The sequence below is a fragment of the Sinohyriopsis cumingii genome, chromosome 6 (assembly GCF_028554795.1).
Source record: "Sinohyriopsis cumingii isolate HCF-2022 chromosome 6, ASM2855479v2, whole genome shotgun sequence".
NCBI lineage: Eukaryota > Metazoa > Mollusca > Bivalvia > Unionida > Unionidae > Sinohyriopsis > Sinohyriopsis cumingii.
Window position 1 is genome coordinate 97,599,133 of NC_142966.1, and position 21,404 is coordinate 97,620,536.

Here is a 21,404-nt window from a genome sequence, read left to right on the forward strand (position 1 = left end):
CGTCTCTTTCACCAAACACGCACATGGATATATTTATGGAGTGTAGTGTACAGTGAGGATATTCATATGAACATTTGATATCGGAATAAAAGAACAGCAAGTAATAGATTTCCCTGGATTAAAAAGTGAAAATTTGTAAAGAACTTGTGAGTATTGTGAATTAAATCTCAGTTATAGAAATTCTACAATTAGACCAAATATATAAAATTGCATTTGAATTCCGATAGTTTTCCATATAAATTCTGATATCGAATGTGTTGATGCGACATTATCTCGAATGTGCAAATATTGTGCCAACGGCCTGGATTCTGGCAATGTGTTAACAGTCTTTTGATGAATGACAGTAATATAATCCAAAATGACCTTCATTATAATTCCAAATTAATGTTTCTGCCCAAGAATATTATTGAGCACTTTGTATTTCCAGTGAATAAGTTAAATAAATAAATCCAACAAATTAAAAACTGAAGACAAAAATAAGTATTATTCTGCTTCGGATGTTCCGGCAAGAATTAGTCATTATTAGGTAAACAAGATTATATACCCATCTACATAATCAAAGTCGCAATCACCAGTTTTTTAAAAAAAGTATATCTAAGGTCAGAATCAAGACTGTATCTTCAACTTAAACTGAAGGAAATATGTTTACTACTAATAATGATCGGAATATTTAATCCACCATGACAGAGAAATATTGAGCTATGTATTCTGTGTTTACACGATAAATGTTCCTGGTCATGTAAAACATGAACTTGATTTTGAACAAGGTCAAATACAAAATACAGATGTACATAACATGTAATCAGCAAGAAAAGGCAACAGACAATGACAATAAAATATAAATAACAAAGAGCAGAGTAATTTTCTAAGATAATATTTTGATAAAATTGTGTCAAGGTCTGTATTGGGATTACAATGTCTAATTTGGAGCCAAATTCCTTATGTGAGCTGTAATGTAGTCCTTAAGTAGGATTATACATGTATTATTTGTAGCAGCATATATATATCAAGTATGTGTTTAAAAATTCTATAATAAGACATTGTTAAGTCAAAACAGTCATACGGTTAGCTTAATCTGTAGTTTTAAAGATTTTGTTCTCAGTGGATACTTCTTATACCCGTTTTTGTGGTGTAACAAGTTGGTCGACTGTGCTTATCTTTTGGCTAAATGATATTTAGAGGTTACTCTTCATATCCGGAACATTTAAACTAAGGTAAACTAGGCGTGGTATAGAGCCTAGGGGAGACAACATTGTTACGGTTATGTCATTCATGATGATAACTGCATGTTTCGTGTTATTTTGAAACGATGCTGTAGGAATATTGTACCAGTGGGATGGTGTTGCTTAAATATAAACTAGTTATATTAGCACTTCCTCATCACCCTATAAACGGTCTTATCATTTAATTCTAGCGTTTTTGTAGGACGTGTGATTAATGATTGACTGTATGCTAATGATGAAAACCTTAGCACAATCGTTACATATAGGTTGTGGAACCAACAACATACATTATCTGATGATGATATTAAATATTCAATTCTCAAGATGGCTTGGTGTTACAATCTAACAATGACATTCTTATCATATTGGTCTTGCATGATAATACTGTACCGAGCGGGTAATAATCTATCGTGTATTTTGTACCGACTATGATAATGTTTGACGCGTCGAAGTAAAACTATTTTAACTGATAGAGGCAACCAGAGAGAGAGAGAGAGAGAGAGAGAGAGAGTAACTCGCCCTGGAGAGGTCTTATCAACTAAAGCTGCACAATTGTACTCCCAGTGTGTCCTTTATGCCTGGAAATGTATTTTCTATTTTACTACCGGGTTTATTTCTACGTATTAGTTACGATTAATATGAGGATTGCAACAGAACTAGGATCAGTTCGAGGCGGTCTAAAAATAGATTTAATGATTTACCTTTGTGCATGTACATTATCGCCGCAATTTTATCTAGACTGCTGTTTAACTATGATATGGTAACTGGATGTAAAGAAACTACATGTTTCTGATTGTAGTATAGAGGGACAGTAAGGATATATGTACCATTATATGGACAATTCAAACTAACATTAAGAATGTCAGTTTGAAACTGGACAGCGTACCATTGGTTCATACATTCGAAATTAGGGACACGAAGAAATATAATATCAAAATATCCATATAATTAGCATTACGAGACCGTATACGAAATGTACTGTTAAAAAGTACACATAGTATCTGACACAACGTTTCACCGATAATCGCCAGCCCCGATACTGACCAACCCCGACATATTCTAACCATCAGGCTGTTTGGCTGACGAACATGCATGCCTACTAACCAGCAGCTACTCCGACTGACCAAGACTCGCTTATGTAACGTCCAGCTCATATAGGTACTCGCACAGAGGATATTTTTAAAAAAGAAGATGCTGAAGTGAAATCCCTTAGAAACTAAATCTTCCCTTTATACCCATAATCCCCTATAACGTACCTATCATCCTAATATGAGTTAAACTACAAGCTCTACCACCCTTCTAATCCCTTTAGGTCTAATAGTGAAAAGATAAAAAGGGTATAAATGTACACTCATCATTTTCACAAACATATTTATATCTTATCATATATGAAGTGTAAGAAAAGAAGACGGTTTGGTATATACACGCACACTACATTCACCGACATCCGTATGTAATGCTTTATATGGAGATACATGTAAAGCGTATTTTGTATGGATCGAGCGTGCATGCGATCAATTATTTAGTCGAATCATTAGATGCATGGGCACTGTTACACCCTAATTTTACACATAGCTGGAATATTAGAATTTACTGGCATCGATCGTAGCTTGCATAGGTACAAAGCCGGCATCTAAATTTGACTTTAAACTCTATAATTTGGCTAATATTCAACAGAGCACGTGCATTTCAATATAAGGTACTCTCTGCAAAAGATGTTAGTCATTTATATATTGCACAAAACAACTACATTATATTTATTAATAATACACATAATTTGTTCAACTTGTTTATTTTATTTATAGATTTCCTCTACATTCCCTTGATGAAACACACTATCGTCCCTATTATTAATGTCCTCCTATCACTGCAAAGACAAACATAACTGCATGAGTGTTTCGTTATAGAAGTATTTCTTTCAGTTATAGTCGCCTCTTCATTTTTGTAACACTAAGTAGTTGAACATTTTGTGAGAACTCTCATATCATATAGGTGGACCACAGCATAACCGCTGTTAAACTAGTCAGAAATAAAAGTAAGGAAGCAATCTTCGTCACGAATTTAGACACCGACATCTGATTTTAATATTATGAAGAGATCCTAATTTTATATACAATTGGAAAACAAATTCTAAGGAAACTTACATAACATGTGATGGTGCGTTTACTTGAACGTCTCTTGGACTAGTGATAACAACCAAGCTAGTCTTTGGCTTTCTTGAGATGGGAAGTGGGGACATGTAGGATTCAAAATGGTTTTATCATGTGTACAACAGTGTGCAGTATTCGATCTTTATATATTTCGCATATTTCCCTTTATGCAGTTGAATATGTTTCTGTATATGTGTATCACATGCAGCGAAATATATAGTACAGAGAGCGCAAGAATTGAATATAAATTGACTGATGAACCTCTATTTATTTTTCAGAATGGACCCGGTTTAAAACTCTATCGTGGAAACGAAAGTTAATCTATGAATGCGGGCAATATCCTACATACTACTAATTGAATAAACATGTTAAAACCAAACTATATGTATTCACCTCTCTTATTTAGTGAACCGTTACTGACCATCTAATATTCTTGTAGCTGGTAACAAAATGGAAAGAAATTAAGAGATCATGCATATGTTCAAGTAAAATATATCATATTATATTCAGTATACACTAAATTGAACCAAATTCAGGATATCTAATTCATAATGCTTGAAGCATAAAATTCTAGTCAAATGCAGTCAGTGTTATAATGGATATGAAGGTTATACATGTTGTATGTAGAGTCTTGCCTATGTATGTTTACAGTACAGCCTATGAGAGCGAGCATTACTCTGTGCAGTTGAATCGGGTTATAGATAGAGATCGTCTGAAAACACCCTGTAGCACGTATATGTAAGTAGGTAGTCAGTGGAGTGAGTGAAAGAATAAAAGTGTTCATCATAATAGTACGCGCATAGCATTTTGGCGAAAACTACTACCCCCACTATTCTTCGTTCTGTATGAGCAGTCTATTTTAAGTCTTTATTGAGAGCAACTCTCGTTAATATGTAGTACTAATTGTAGAATATAAATCTCTTACAAGAAATATAAGCTAGTTGTTATATTGAAGATTCATTTCTAATAAGGTATGTAGATAATGTATCACTACAGATAATATTTTCATGACATTTGTGTAAATTTTTGTATTAACTCTATTGTACTCCTTGTTTGTATTTGTACTTAAATGTAGATACACGGCTACCTACCCTGCTGCAGGAAATAAATTTATAACGAATAGTGAACGAATCATTATTATTCATCTACCCACTGTACACAGAAATCATGTTAATATATTTAGATTGTTCAAGGATTTCTCTCAAAGCACTAGTCTTGTTATGCAGTACACATAAGAACCACTGATATAATTAATGTCTCAGTTTTTAAAATTTATTTTTGTTATGTTTCAGTTCAGTTTTTTATGACAATTATTGCACATACTATTTGCATTTATTTTTTTATGATTAAAATATACTTTTGGACATACTGATATTACAGTTTAAAAATGTTATATCAGTGATAATTATCTCTATCCTATAATAAATCTTGCCTGCCATGGGAATATAAATAGTAACATAAAGTTTTAGGTTTTCTAAACAGATCAGTATACGTTTTACTGAATAGCTCTTTCGCCATTTATTAAGAACTTGACGAACTATTTCTTGCAACAATTGTCCGGTCGAGACAAAATTTTGATTGGTAGTAATACCTAAATTGCGCAATCATTGTATGATACCACGATATTTGCGCTGAATATTTGAATGGGATATAGCAACACAGCAAAACAGTAGTGCTTTACAAATTGTGAAACATTAGTTCAACGGATCGAATAAATGCCTCGTCTGGTTAAGCATGGTAATGCCGAATTGTTCCTCGTGCTATCACAAAATTAGGAGATGACTAGATTATGACAAACATGTCTTACTAAATGGACTGAAAATTATTAAGCGAGAAACAGAAACATCACAAGAATGTGTAGATAAATCATAACTATTTTATAAATATTCATAAATATAGGATAATAATAATAATAATAATAATAATAATAATCATGAAGACTTTGTATAGCGCCTAATCTTTAGAAGCTCTAAGCGCTTTACAACATTAGACAACACCTATAAGATATGAAACATAATCATATTATTACAAAAACAAACAACACGAAATTAGAAAAACATTATAAAATAGAAAACATGCTGAGAATATTTCCGTTAGGAAACATTATTACGTATTTAAGTTTGTTCTTGCGGTCGAAATTAGTGGGTTTTGAGAGCCCTCTTGAATGTGATCACTGTGTCTTTGTGTCTAAGTTCAGTGGGCAATTCATTCTACGTCGTTGGGCCCTGGTATGCAAAAGAACGCTGTCATTATGACTTTGTTTTCATAGTGGGAATAATGAGTATACGATTCTCAGAAGAGGAGCGTAATTATCTTGCTGGTGTGTACACATGGGTGAGGTCAGATAGGTATGTTGGACTGGAGTCCGACAGTGAAATGTAGCACAGAGAACAAATTTTGTGTTTGATTCTGGATCGAATGGATAGCCAGAGTAGGGTACTGAGCAATGGGGAGGTGTGCTCTGATCGTGGTACTCTAAGTATGATCCGAGCAGCTGTGTTTTGAACTTTTTGAAGTTACTGGAGTAGATATTGAGATGAACCAGACATAATTGAGTTATAATAGTCCAGTCTTGAAAGTACTAATGAACACAAAAGTGTTTTAGTGACATCAACTGAAAGATATTTGCGAATTGAGCTGATGCGTCTCAGCTCAAGATATGCAACCTTGCATATGTTCATGACATGTTGGTGCAGTGTTAGAGTACTGTCCAGAGTAACACCTAGGTTTCGTACTGATTGTGTGAATTTAATGTTGGCGTTGCTGATATTTATTGTTTGAGGTAAAGGATGTGAATGAGAAAGTCTTTGTGTTGTGATCAGAATGTCCTCAGTTTTATCATCATTCATCTGCAGCTTGTTACAAGTCATCCATGATTTCACATCCTAAATGCACCTCTCTACACCTTGGATGGTAGCATCAACTTCAGTTGGGTGGCTATATTTGTATATTTGGGTGTCATCAGCGAATAATTGGTGAGACACTGGATGATGATCTATGACACTTGAGAGCGATTGAGTGTACAGAATGAAGAGAACAGGTGCAAGAACAGACCCCTGTGGAACACCACAACATAGATCAACTGGGCTGGAGTGTATTCCCTTTGCAGATACAATTTGTGTCCTGTTGACCAAGTAGGACTTGAACCACAGTAAGGCTGTATCATGAATGCCAAATACATGCTGGAGACGGTGAAGTAATATATAATGATCTATTGTGTCAAATGCTGCAGACAAATCAAGGAGTGTGCGGGCTGTAGTCTTTCCGCTATCCAACGCAGAGAGAATGTCATTAACTACGTTTTGAAGAGTTGTTTCAGTACTGTGACAAGGGCGATATGCAGATTGTACATTGCCTAAAAAGACTATTTGAATTTAAATGAGATACAAGCTGGGATAGAACAACCTTTTCTAAGATGTTTGAAATGAATGGAAGATTAGATAGGGCTAAATAAGTCATGCAGTACGATATAACATTTTCGTTCACAAACAGATAAGATAGATTAGAACTATTAGTGTTACAGTCTGAATTATGTAGAAATGGGGAAGCTAATAAAATTGTAATGTTTTCTGGATATACTATATATTGACTGTACTCACAACAAAATCTAATGTTGATGTTATAGAAACCTTTTAATTTCTCGAATACCAAGATGAAGGTATCTTATTTGAAACTTTTGATTGCAAACATGAAAGTGTTTAAACTACTCTGTCATTGAATTTAAATTTATCGATTGTTAAAAGATGTACATCTAACCAATTTATGACAAACGGTGAGACAGACTTAATGTTTTTAAAAGCCAATGCTTTCAGTGCAGTTTGGCTTAGGTGATATAAGTTGTTTATTTCTAAATATATCAAAATATATGGATCCCTCAAATTACTTACGTCTTTATCCATAAGTAACAAAATAAAGCGTGTACTCTTAGAATGAAAACATCAAAGTTTCGGAGTGAATTATAGCATTACCTTTAACAGAGTCGTTTGCAATTTTCTCAATTTGTTTATTTCTGTATAAACAAAAGCTATAAAATTGTTTTAGTTCTTTATTGATTATACAGTATTGTACGAAATATGGATAATCAGAGTAAAAAATATGTACAGTGAAAACGTATTCAACGTCCTTGTTAAAGGCTATGAGACTTAATTATATCGTTCGGTTCACGTTGAATAAACAAAGCGTTTTGTGGGATCTTCTATTATTCTATGGGATTTAATCATTTGCTGATTCTATTACAGAGAGAATTGCAGTCATGTAAAGGTCTCAACATTTTAAACGTATTTTGAAACATGTAATCAACAAAATACATAGTGTCAGCGAGAAAGGAATACAATATAACGATGAATTAACAAAGACAAAATAATTAAGGCATATGAAAATATGTCCACATTTATTGCGCAATATGCCTCATTATAATATCGGCGTAATTGTTTTACCAAAACATTTGTTTAACATACTTTTGTAACTTGAAATGAAATAGCTATATGAAAGGTACAATTAACAACGCTACAGACAAGATTTAGAACTGTTTGAATAGGAACGAGAGCGTACCATAAGGCTATGAGCTGGACAAGCTGACAATTTCTTTGTTTCTAATAATACATGCAAATGTTCAATTTAAGCAACATTTCAAGATAGCGTTCATATGGAAGCCATTTAATATCGTTAGTGGTCCTTTTTAAGCTGACATTTTACTGTTTAATAGTGAACTGTATTACAAAATCACCATTGTAAAGCAATGCCTTATAATTTATGGCATCATTACATAAGTGTATATTTCTAAACTGTAATGTATTATTTTCTGAACGTTCATTAACCTTTAGTCCTTATTACACGGAATAACTTAATAATACGGTACTGATGAAACAATTGTAAGGGGAACGAATTAATCTGAGATGTAGAAAGGAAAGATGGTGTGTACCTCTTGTAATGTACTGACTTTAATTAAATAAGAAATACCTACATCTTATCTGCTTACTCTTATAACAAGTTCCATATGTTTTAATTAGGAATTAAGTACTACTGAAACGAACGAAATAATTTAATGCATCGAAGGTATGGAATTGTCTTTTAAACTGATATACTTTATTGTTTAGTAGATTTATGAAAAGATTTCACGAATGAAGTGAAACATTGTATATTCACCAGTGGCGACAATACATTTTTTTCAAATTGACGAGTGAATTATTTCCTTATATCCAATGTTCGTTGTATCTTGTATATAACAACTACACCTTCGATTTGCATGGGTTGTTCCAAATTTAGATGGTAATGCTTCATATTGTGGGTTGTGTCAAATTAATACAAATTTGCATGCAACAATGATTAAAGTTAACCATCAGTAATACATTTCTTTTGCGGACGGATAAAGTGAACATTGCGAACAACATTCTTGGGTTTGGAGTTCTATAGAAGCATGTGTTTAGCATCAACAAGCAACATATTTTAAGAATTGTAAGCTTTTCCGTAATGATTTCGGTTGCTAGTGTTCTTGTTTTTCTTCAGTGGGACGTAAATTTGCGTGAGTTGTGAGGCTTGCTGTCTATTTCTCTAGCATATGCGGTACCCTAACTTCGATTATCCCTTAAATTAGTTTTAGCCCCTTATCGATGCCTGATTTATCTAGCTTTCTCAGACATGATAATGATATGGATGATATATAAAATCGCTACTTAAACAATTTGATGACTATATGTAATCAAGCGTTTTCTTAGATATGTGTACTAACAGTCAAAGTGTGCATCAAACATATGATGACACTGTATGGGTGCCACAGAATATGGAATATCAATAGGATATATGATTGCACTGTATGGGTGCCACCGAATATCGAATATCAATAAGACATATGATGACACTGTATGGGTGCCACAGCATATTGAATATGAATAGGATATATGATGACACTGTATGGGTGCCACCGAATATCGAATATCAATAAGACATATGATAACACTGTATGGTTGCCACAGAATATCGAATATCAATAGGTTATGTGATTGCATTGTATGTGTCCCACATATTACTGAATAACAATAGGATATATGAATATACTGTATGGGTGCCACCGAATATCGAATATCAATAAGACATATGATGACACTGTATGGGTGTCAGATAATATTGAATATAAATAGGATATATGATAACACTGTATGGTTGCCACATAACATCGAATATCAATAGGATATATGATTGCACTGTATGCGTGCCACCGAATATCGAATATCAATAAGACATATGTTGACACTTTATGGGTGCCACATAATATTGAATATAAATAGGATATATGATGACACTGTATGGTTGCCACATAATATCGAATAACAATAGGATATATGATGACACTGTATGGTTGCCACAAAATATCGAATATCAATAAGATATATGATGACACTGTATGGTTGTCACAGAATATCGAATATCAATAAGATATATGATGACACTGTATGGTTGCCACAGAATATCGAATATCAATATGATAGATCATGGAAGTTCACTCACTTTCAATTTGCTTGACGCATGTGGAGACTAGGTTAGATAAAACATTATTCATTTTGACGGCGCTTTTATGTTAACATAATTTATTCTAGGTGGTCAACATCGTTGATATAAATTGAGATCTAATCATTCTTATGCTAAGAGTGTTGACTGGCTGGAGAGAAACAGAAAAAGAGAAGAAGAGAAATACAATAAAGTTCAATTATCCATATAAGTACATGTCCGAATAATATGCATAAGAGAAGAACCGTGACTACATTTGGAAGTAAATATCTTAAAGATGATGGAAAAACCATAAAATACGTCCATTTAAATACAATAATACAAATGACAAGTAAATGTGGAATTGAAATATACAATAGATTAAACTCATAGAAATATTTCAGTAGCTAACTGAAAGTATATACAAACATATATTAATACGCAATTTCAATCAAGGAAAAATTACACAGACTGTGATATCATATCGTAATCTTAATATTCATTCTTTTGATATCATAAACAGAACCTAAAGCCACGTACATACTGTTTCGATAAATTTATCTTATAGTTTTTACACCAACAATACTTGATAAAATATGAATTGTTCAACTCCTAAATAACGATTAATGTGCAATGATGAATACGAACAAGCATGCACAAGTTTCCATACTGTTGTAACAATAAACTTGTATAAACAATTACGAGCGTGTAAAGCACTGCCATTTAAAATGACTGCGTATCCTTTTAAAGACTTTACTTCCTGATAACAATGGGACAGAATAAAAATAATGCTTTCATATGTTCCACATTACCGGGTATAATGTAGCATAATTTCACACAAAAATAGTTCCGAACACGTGAAGTAGACTTTTTCTGTCTTGTTTTAGAAGAACCAGATATTGCAAATTGTTTTGGGAATAGTACTTGTCTCTATACCTACAATGATGGCAATTTACATATATATTCAAAGAATTTGAATGCTTGAAGTTAAGCAGTATAAACTTCATTATATTATGTCTTTATGGAGCATAAATATCCCCGATGACATATTTATAAGGGCCAGCATAAATTAAGCAATCCACCATAGTTGTTTACAAGGGTAATAAATATCGTAGAACGCATCAAAACTACACTACACTACCAAAATCAGAACTGGTGTACTTGAACAGGAGCCCCGACAACAATTCCTTTCGAAACAGTCGGTCAATATGTACATATCTAATGTGTCATCATTTATCTAGTGTTAAACATGTGAGGCAATTACATATTTCAAGCCAATCGACAAGTAATAATAACAATTTAAAAGAGCATAGGTATCATGTCAGCTTAAGGTATTCATCCGAATTTATTAATAACATGTGTGTTACCGTGAATATGTTTTACTGAACACGGTAATAACACTATTTCATAGAATGATCCCCCATTTCTAAACCCAGTAACAACAGCTCTTAATGGACAATATTTCCTTTAGCACATTAACCTAGTTAGACTTGAATTATAGATGTAACATCTTTAAAGAGGAACTAGGTTATAATAGTCCGCAAATTCAATAAAAGAAAGCTTGTTTGGGCAAGTAAGACTATCGCAATTGAAATGAAAGTTATATTATTTGTAAGAAACAAAATTACATCTTATACAACACTGACGTCCTTCAGGTTTCAATACACCAAACGTTTTAAAGATTAATACAATAGTTCCTATAGATTAAAATATCCAATTATACAGTTTTGATTATCAATGATAGTTTTTGTCTACTGCTTGATTTAGACACTTATTTGAATTGATATCTTGTTTTAAAACATGTTGTTTTGTTGTTGATGATGTAGGGTTTATCGCCATTTTTTCATCACACGATAGGCTATACATGGCGGCCAGTATTAATGGTGGAGGAAGAACCCGGGAAAAGCCCAGAAAGAACCACCCACCCACGAGAAGCTACTGGCAAGCTTTCTCACATACCCACATTAGCCGAATCCGAGACTCGAACCCACGCAGACAGAGGTGGGATGGTAGTGATCCGTAACGGAGAGCGCTTTAGACTACTCGGCCACTCGGGGCCCCGTTTTAAAACATAAAGATATGAATCGAATTGTTTTGTTATGCGATGAATCACTGACTTATTTTCGTAATGTGGTATAGTTTATTACAGTAATATAAAACAATTGCATGTAAATAACATACAACTGTCAGTCAAGTCAAGTTGTTGTACATTAAATGTAATACACAAGACACGTCGATATAATTTTATTATTTTTATATGTAGGTTAATGATTATTGTGCTTAAATACATTCGTACTTATATAGCATAAAGCTTCTGTAGCAATGAAGAAAATGTATTTGGGAGAGGATGATAATTGCTTATGTCTGCTACTGAATGCAAAACATTTTGATGATGTCGATGATTAATGCTTGAAGCCTAATAATGAGATAAAACACAGTTACTTCGAACAGCACTGTTATATAATTTAATAATTGTCTTTAAGAATGTAAAATATACATATTGTTTTCAGTTGTACATACTTGATCTAATAAAGAATACTGTTAGGAATCACGATATCTTTATATTGATGCCCCTTTACTTCAGCTTGCAAACAAAACACTGAACGGCGATAAACAAAGAGGGACGTAGTTCACACTTTCCAAGCAACTTACACCCGGTCAGAGATATTATCTATAAATATGTAATACAAGTCTTAAGTGATTTTCGCTTCTTAACATCCCTGTGCTATCCCTTTTGAGAGTATCGCTCCTCCTTCTTGCATCAACAATGCGGGCCAGACAAGATAATCAACTTTCTTGCCAGCTTTTGTGTAGGTCCTGAACTTGTCAGCATCAAACACCCTCTCTGAACCGCGCTCCTTTTCTGCCTCTACGTCAAGATGCATTGGCTTCTCCTGCATCCCCATCTTCCAACATATTTCCACACAGCCCATCAGATACCTAGAGAGGCTAGGCATGTCCTTTTCATTTATTTCCAACCCTGTGATAAGGACTGAACGCAAAAGCTAGAAATAGAATAGCATTACAATTAATGATACGATCAATTTTATCATCACAAACTGTTAAATATGATAAAAACGAACAAACCTATAACTAAACCAAAAAAAATGATTTCATATCATATGATGAAGTATAAAGACGACCGTCTAAAGAAGGAATGGTAAAAATAAACAAAATGAATAAAATTACGATTTTACGGATCAGCTTAATTTGTACGATGTTTTAACACCTTGGGTGATAAAGGTGGATTTTTTTCGAGTCACATTTACATCTGATTGAAATTTTGAACTGATATCGTTTGGATCTATCGTCGTTAGGTTTATTATCAACAATACTTTTCTCCTTTCCCAATTAAGACCTCGGTGAGCAGCAGGGAAGTTTAACAGACCATTGTTTCCAAGCAAAATAAACGTTCCTACGCGAACTTTCTCCGTAGAAGCCTCTATTTTCACTTTTACGGCCTTCCACGATAACTAATTTTCGCGCATTCCAGACTCGGTGCATCAGGTAGGTATGCCAAGTGTGTCATAAAACATAGTATCCGAGACAGAAAATAAACTAGGCGGGATAATTTTTTGTTTTTGTTGTCACGCGTGGGCTGCTTTGGTTCATTTTACGTCACATTAAAATGATATAATTAAAAATAATATGAGCTCGAAAACTAGTACAGTTGGAGAACCGCATTCTGCTAGATTAGCGCGAGAACAATTAGCGGCAATAAAGAAACTTATTCCAGCAAAAGAATTATTCAAGAAAAATGTGCGTGAATACGAAGACGCGGAGCAGGGATTCGCTGAATTATCGTCGAAATTATTAAAGCCAGTTACCGAATCAACCGAGCGAGTCTTACTTGGTGACGTTGAAGATCCGGATATCAGAAAACGCGGAATTCTTCCCGTGCTAAGAGACATTGAGGAACATACACGAATATTGCCGGATTTGCCAGCACAAATACAGCAAAGACCACCGCGGGCACAAAGTCAAAAAGTTACTATAAAAAAAATGTTTCTCGAGGAAATTAGGAAAAACTTTACCGATGGCGGTTGGAAATCATTGATGAAACAATTTGAAGAATTTGATGAATTTAGAAAAACTGGTGATGATGATATTTTTTTATTTGCTACATTCGCGGAAGATTCTTTCAGCAATAAGCAAGCTTATTTAACACCGGAAGGAATGAAAAAAAATAATAAACGAGGTATTTGGTATAATACGCTATTCCGAGCTAGATTTAATTTACCCCAGGCGAAGAATGCTGACCCGATTTATATTCGATTCTTGGAATTTGCACGTGGAAGGTATTTGTATAATAAGGAAAAACCTCCGACAAGAGGAAAACCTAAATCTTCACGGAAAAAAGCAAAACCAAAAGAAAAAATTCAACCACAGGAGTTTGAAGAGGAAATTCAACCACAGGAGTTTGAAGAAGAAATTCGACCACAGGAATTAGGAGCTAGACCAAAGGAAAAAACTCAACCTCAGAAAGAAAAAAAGAAAAAAGATGAGAGCGACCAAGAAAAAAATGGGAGCGAGAAAGTTCAAGAATTAACTGAGGATGAAATTACAACTCTTTTGAGAAGATTATCTGATTCTAGCAATATATCTGCTGATAAATACTTGAAAGAAGAACATATTGATAATCTCGAAGATGATTTTACAAGATTGGAAATTGCTTCGGACTATTCTCTAGGAAATAGAATGATGTTCTTACGAAAAGAGTTCGTTAATTCAATTGGACCAGGAACCTGGCCGGCGTTAATTTATTTTGGTAGTTTAAGGAGGCCGATGAATTTGTACGATCATGGATATTTAAAATTTCTAAAGGATGTCGATGAACACAAAAAACGAATTGAGCAATTACTAAAACCAAAAACAGGAAGCGGATATACTATTTGTCCTGACAGCGTTGTTAACGACGTATCTCGCCTTGAGGTATTAATAGGAGGAAAGCGAGCCGGAAACAATTCCTCCGAAATAATCAACGAAGCCTCCGATATTTGCCAGCGATTATTTCGCGGTGGTGTTATTAATTCCTACATTTACAAAGAGCTCGTTGACGAACTCATCGATTAAAACAATACACAATACACTTGAAATAACATGATAGTTCATAAACATCAACGTAGACCTAGACAGGTCCGCGTAGCTAACTCTCGATTGCCTGTATACAAATACATCCACGGCAACGGATTCGGCGACATTGTTAAAAGTTTCGTCACAAGAGTAGTCCCTAAAATCGGACCTGCAGCTAAGCAAATTGCATCAAAAGCAATAGGAAAGATCGGCGAGACTTTTATTTCTGGCGTTGGTAATTTGGCCAGTAAAGGCTTCGATGTTGTCAAAAGCAAAATATCAAATTTAATGCGTAAAAAAAGCAACCTGTCAAATTACCTAGCACCAGTGAAATGCCCGCTGATGTCAGTAAAGCTATAAACGACGCAGCAAATAAAAAAATAAATGACCTAGCACAGGAAGTTGCAAATACAAGTTTCATATCGGGTAGCGGTCTTCGTTTTAGACGATAATTCTTAATAATAAATGTTCGCACAAGTGTCAAATGAGGTATTCGACATGGACGAACCTGTAGGCAAGGACACATCCGTGCGTGATTTCCAGTATTACTCGTACGACGCAGTTGAACCAAACACACCTAATCGCTTGGAAATTCAAGTTCACGATACGACAAGATATTTTCTCCCATCTGAGGCATATATCGAAGTTGTCGGGGAAGTTGTTAAAGCAGATAATACCGCCTATGTAGCAGATTTTAGAGTCGGATTTGTTAACAACGGCATTATGGCATTATTCAAAAGCGCCACTTATATGATCGACGGAAGAGAGATTGAGTCAATTACCAATGATGTTGATTTAGCAACGACGATAATAGGCCTAGCTAGATACTCGGATGATTTTACTAGATCAGCTGGCCCTAGCATGATGTTTGCCAAAGATAATTTTAATCGTCCCGATAATAGGCCGTTTATCATCAGACAACCCAACGATCGCGCCGCTCCTGCTGCTCCTACAAATGTCGAAAACATGATAATTAATATTAATCCTGATTACAATATCGGATTTGCCACGCGAAAACTCACGCTAGCAGGAGGTCGCAGAAGATTCTCTTGTGCTATTCCGTTGTCCCATATATTTGGATTTTGTAGACATTTCAGGAAAACCATCTACGGAGCAAAACATACCGTTACATTTGTCAGAAAGGGAAATAGCAACGATGCTATCTGGCGAGAAGGTGCTGTCGATTACGCTACTGGCGTGATAGGTCCCAATGATGCCGCGAATAATAACGGCATAGTAAGATTACTTAAATTTACTTTGTGGATGCCAGCGATAACTCCATCAATAATCGAGGAAGAAAAATTATTATCGTTCATGAACCAGGGTGGTAAATCTGTTATGTCGTGGCTGACAACAACAACAGATTCCACAAATACCGATATTAATGGTGATTTTACATGGCGAATTGCATCGCAGCAAGGTACCTCTGCACCTAGGCATATCTTTATCGCTTTTTTGCGTACCGAAAGATATCATCAATTATACAGTCACATGATATTTGATAGTATCCAAGCAACAAATGTGTCGCTGAGAGTAAATGGCCAACAAGAACCATCCGAGGAAATATCAATTGATTTTGAAAATTATTCGACGGCTCGCGCATATCATCGCTTATTGTGTTTTATGGGTCGCGATCAAAATATCGATACAGGATTACAAATATCACAGCTGGATTTTAATACTCTTTATCCTATCTACTATTTTTCCCTGGAGCATCTTGATTTGGTAAAGCAATCCGTCGTTGATATCCATTTCAAAGCCAGAATTCACACGGGAGGTAATTTACATAAAGTAATCGCGGTTATTCTCAGCGATAGAACAATGATCTTGGAAGGCATCAGCGGTAGAATGAGAGTCATCGACGCACCTGTCGAAAAAATGTAGCTTCAAAGGTTTCTAAATTTAGATTAAAACGATATTAATATGCCATACGAACACGTCAGCGCAACTCTGACCCAGGGTCAGGTAAAAAAGCTCCAGTCAGCGATAGCAAAGCGATGCGGTGTGAAATTGACTCTGAAAAATGATCAAATTCAGGGCGGACCTAACAAACTATCGCTAACTAAAAATCAACATGGACGTTTTACCAAAGCCAAATCAGCAAATTCCGGTGTTCATGTAAATCTTAGTATAGGTGCCATCAGAGATATGGTCAAAACAGGCGGATTTTTCCCTTTGCTAGCCGCTATTCCCGGATTATTAGCCGCAATTGCCCCGTCGATAGCAACCGGTCTAGCATCAAGCGCGGCTGGATACGCAGGCAAAAACTGCTAGAAAAAATAGGAGGGCGATACGGTAAAAAAAAAGGAAGCGGCCTTTATCTAAGACGCCCCCATACGGATCCGGCCTAAGATTAGCACGCCCTATTCAAATTTAGATTTATTCAGCGAAGCAAAAAATAAAAAAATAAAATTTTTCAGAGGTGTATTTATGCGGGATCAACTACCAGAAAAACCAAATTCCACCGAGACAGGAATAATAAATCTCGATTCAAATACCGGCCCTGGTACACATTGGGTCGCCTACGCGATTAATCCTCGCGAAGTTGTTTACTTTGACTCGTACGGACTAGCTCCACCAAAAGAATTTATCGATTACGTGTCAAAGTTAAATATTCCAATTTGGTATTCGACACTTCCGACGCAGACACTAATGGATCCACCGATATGTGGTCCTGAATCAATTAACGTCCTCGATGCAATTTCAAAATCATCTGGTCCATATCACAAAATCGTATTTGAATATGCCGCAGATAAGTATCATGGTTGATATTTACGGAAGATTCCTCTACAGGAAGAAGGAAGTAGCTGACGTCGATCTATCAAAGTTCGCCACAAGGGATGATATTAATAATCTTCTGTCGCTGTCAGAGATAGATCCTGGCGAAGTTGCCATTTTTCAGAACAAAGAAGGAAGATTACAAACAAGTAACGTGAAAATAACCGATATAATCAGGCGGGACGAATATAACGATCGTATTGATCAATTTACTCGCCTATCAGAATCGGTATCAAAATCCATCGCTGATATCGCCGATTTTGTAGCGAAGTTACCCCTGAAGGCTGATATCGCGGATATGGAACAAAGAGATAGCGAGCTATCAGCAACGTTACTTCTGAAGGCCGATAAAACATTACACGACAATCTTCAGGACAGATTGACAAAGAGACTTAACAGGCTAAATAACGATCTTAAAAAACTTGACGATACCTTATCTAAATTTAGCAAAAAATTTGACGAGGACATAAAAATATTTGGCGATAATTCCTCCGCCGCACACGAGCTAGCAAAGAAAAAAGCCGATCAAGCATCGCACGATGATCTCAGCGAGAAAGTGAAAAAATCAACGAGGATATTACTAACATTCTCGCCGATATCACCGAGATAAATACCGTAATGAGTCAGAAAAGCGATAAAACATCACACGACGATCTCAACGAGAAAACAAGAAAAATCAACGATGATATTACCAAAATCAACGAGAAAATTTCCACGATACGTGATTTGGCGCGTCAAAAGATAGATATATCGTTGTACGACGGAGAAATTCGAGATTTAAATGCGAAACTTCTTGACGCAACTACAAAAATTAACGATATTAGCACAACAATATCGTCAGCTAATCTTGAAAAATTAGCGCGTATTAATATACCATCCGAGGTAGAAACAAAAAATCTTCCCTGCAATGTACCATTTGTGTTAAAAATAGAAAGAGATATATGGAGACCCGAGAATAACACATTTAGCTTTATCTTGCCGATTATTGGTGTATATCGAATATATTTTATCTCCGGGATAAGATTCAAAGTAAAAACCAGATTTCGTGACTTCCATGAATTTCATCCCGGATTTTTAATTCTTCCGATATACGAAAAATACACGGAAACATTCACACTAGAACCGCCAGACAGATCCGTGACGGGACCAGTTGAATATCTTGTAATTTTCGAATATTTATCCGGAGTATACGCAATTGGTTAGATAACCTAATCAATAAATGACCGCATCGGATTACCGATACAATCAGGCGCGTTCATGGCAGGATTCGTTAAAAAAACTCCTCGACGAATATCAAACAAAAATAAAAAAATATCAGCGCAGATTAGTTGCCATTGATGTTGCTGTGTACGCAGTAAGCGCAATAATTGCCGGCGCAGGTATAATCTTATCCGCGGTGACAACAATCGCGCCGATCATAGCAACGATAATAATCTCGTCGACAACGACAATCGCGGGTGTTCTTAATATTATCGCAAAAAAAATATCCTCATGTACGAGTGAAAAATTATACCTGTACACGAGCAAACTATCCCAGGTCAATGAAGCGTATTCGAAATTATCATCGCTGCTTTCTGAAAGTCTCAACGACGGAATTATATCTGATCTCGAATTTTCCATGATGATAAATATCTATTCTGAGATTGAACAAATAAATATCAATAATGTCCGAACTAACTCAGATCGTGACAAACACAACACCGCCGATAACAACGCCGATATCGGCAAGCTCAACCAGGCCAGAATTTAGTATCGATTTCCCAATACCAATTAGCGTTAAAGAAATTGCGCTGTCACAGTTACGCGTCTATAACAGCTGGCCCAATATTAGATCGAAATCATTCGGTAGATTATCATCGAACAATTCGCTTGTTTTTGCCAATAAAAACCGCCCCGATGGAACTCCCAATTGGATCGTCGTTGGCATACCAACAGGCAGTTACGAAATTGAGCAAATCGATAAGGAATTTACCAGTAGAATATCAAATATAACCGGCGATGATAAGCCAGGAATAAAAATATCTGCGCACGAACCAACGCTGTCATCGATAATCGAAGTAAAATCGCCATATGTCGTCGATATTTACCAGTCATCGATTAGGACAGTTCTAGGTTGGCCCGAAATCGCACCTCTGGCAAAACCAGAAAAATCTGATTTTATTATTCCAGGTTGGCACGAAGAAGCTCCTCCAGAGCTACCGGAGCCAAAAAAATCTGATTTTATTACCGATGAAGGATGGTACGGAACTATCAGACACAAGCCTCTAATCCACAGTGCCATTAATCTCATGAACAGCTACAAATTTAACCTGGTAATGTTCGCTTTTACTTTCAGGGACAAAAGAATTCTCTCGTGGTTGCCTCTTCCCAAAATTCCCCCCGGTGTGGAAATCTTCGACGCTACCAACATTAACAGGATAATAGCCCCCATAAACGGTATCTTGATAAGAAGAACCATCGACGAATTTAATCAAGAACATAAATTACAATTAAATTTACTGCGGGAATCCTTTCATGAATGTATCTTAAATAAATCAGGCTCATGCAGCGAAATTATTGAACGGGTGAAGATTTTAAATCAACTTGCGAGTGATATTGAATATTATCACGGTATGTTCATTCGGGCGATAATTGATGATATATCAATTGCCGATTATGTTCTTCCTATTAGCAGCTTCAAGTTGATCAAAAATTCAGGAGAAAAACAAAAATTCATGACAGTATTCGGATTAACCGAGGAAACGCTACCAAATTTCAAATTTCCTGATTATGACATTGATAAAATGAGAAAATCAGTCGTTGATACCATCGATGAGTTATTTCCGAAATTACATGCCGCATGGACTAAAAAAATACAATCAGAATCGATTCTCAAACACGATAATGATCCAACCGGGCCGGGACGGCATATCTCGCCGGGTATCGTTAATATAACGGAGGTTATGGCGATTAATCTTCACGCGGATGTCGTCGAAGGTAGTTATAACGCAGATGCGTCCACGTCAGAACAGGCACAGCAGGGATTCATTTTATATTCGTTTTCACCTAGCGCCTCTCCGGGTTTTTTGATAATAAAAGAACCAGTAAATCCGTTTTATCTGCGATGTCACAATCAATTATTGTCGAAGATAAATTTTAAATTGACGGATCAGAATGGAAATTTACTTGATATACGCGGGGAAACATTGACTATCAACTTGCTGGTGAGATCGTAAAAATTAGAATCTTAAAAATCTTCGATTTTCATTCTCAAGATTTTTAACTGTCCACGGTAAAAAAAATAGCAAAAAAATAAAATAAATAAAAATCGGGAAAAAATAATATTTTTTTACAAATACGCGATTTTGACTACCAACTACCCCGTCAGAAATAAGAAAAAATTAATATCTATTTTACAAAATACAAGAAAAATACACAAATTACTTGATTTTAACGGGGTAGTTGGTAGTCAAAATCAAGAAAATTCTAACTTTGTCAAATTATTTTTATTTTTCATAAATAAATTTTATTTATTAAGAATATTATTTTTACTGAAGATTTATTTTTTTTACTAAAATCAAGAAAAATGTACAAATTACTTGATTTTGACGGAGTAGTTGGTAGTCAAAATGAAGAAAAATGTACAAATTACTCAATTTCTGACGGGGTAGTTGGTAGTCAAAATGAAGAAAATTGAGCAATTTCGTTATATTTAGTA

At 35.2% G+C, this 21,404-nt stretch overlaps 1 protein-coding gene across 2 annotated transcripts in view; it reads right to left on the reverse strand.

Moving 5' to 3' along the window:
- Positions 1-7,744: 7,744 nt before the first annotated feature.
- LOC149797515 (uncharacterized) overlaps positions 7,745-21,404 on the reverse strand; it is a 61,575-nt gene continuing 47,915 nt past the window's right edge. For both annotated transcript variants that reach the window (XM_089962355.1, XM_089962356.1), the window contains exon 8: positions 7,745-12,861. In XM_089962355.1, coding sequence (XP_089818481.1) covers positions 12,568-12,861 — 294 coding nt within the window. In that variant the 3' untranslated portion in view covers positions 7,745-12,567. The remainder of the gene's footprint in view (positions 12,862-21,404) is intronic.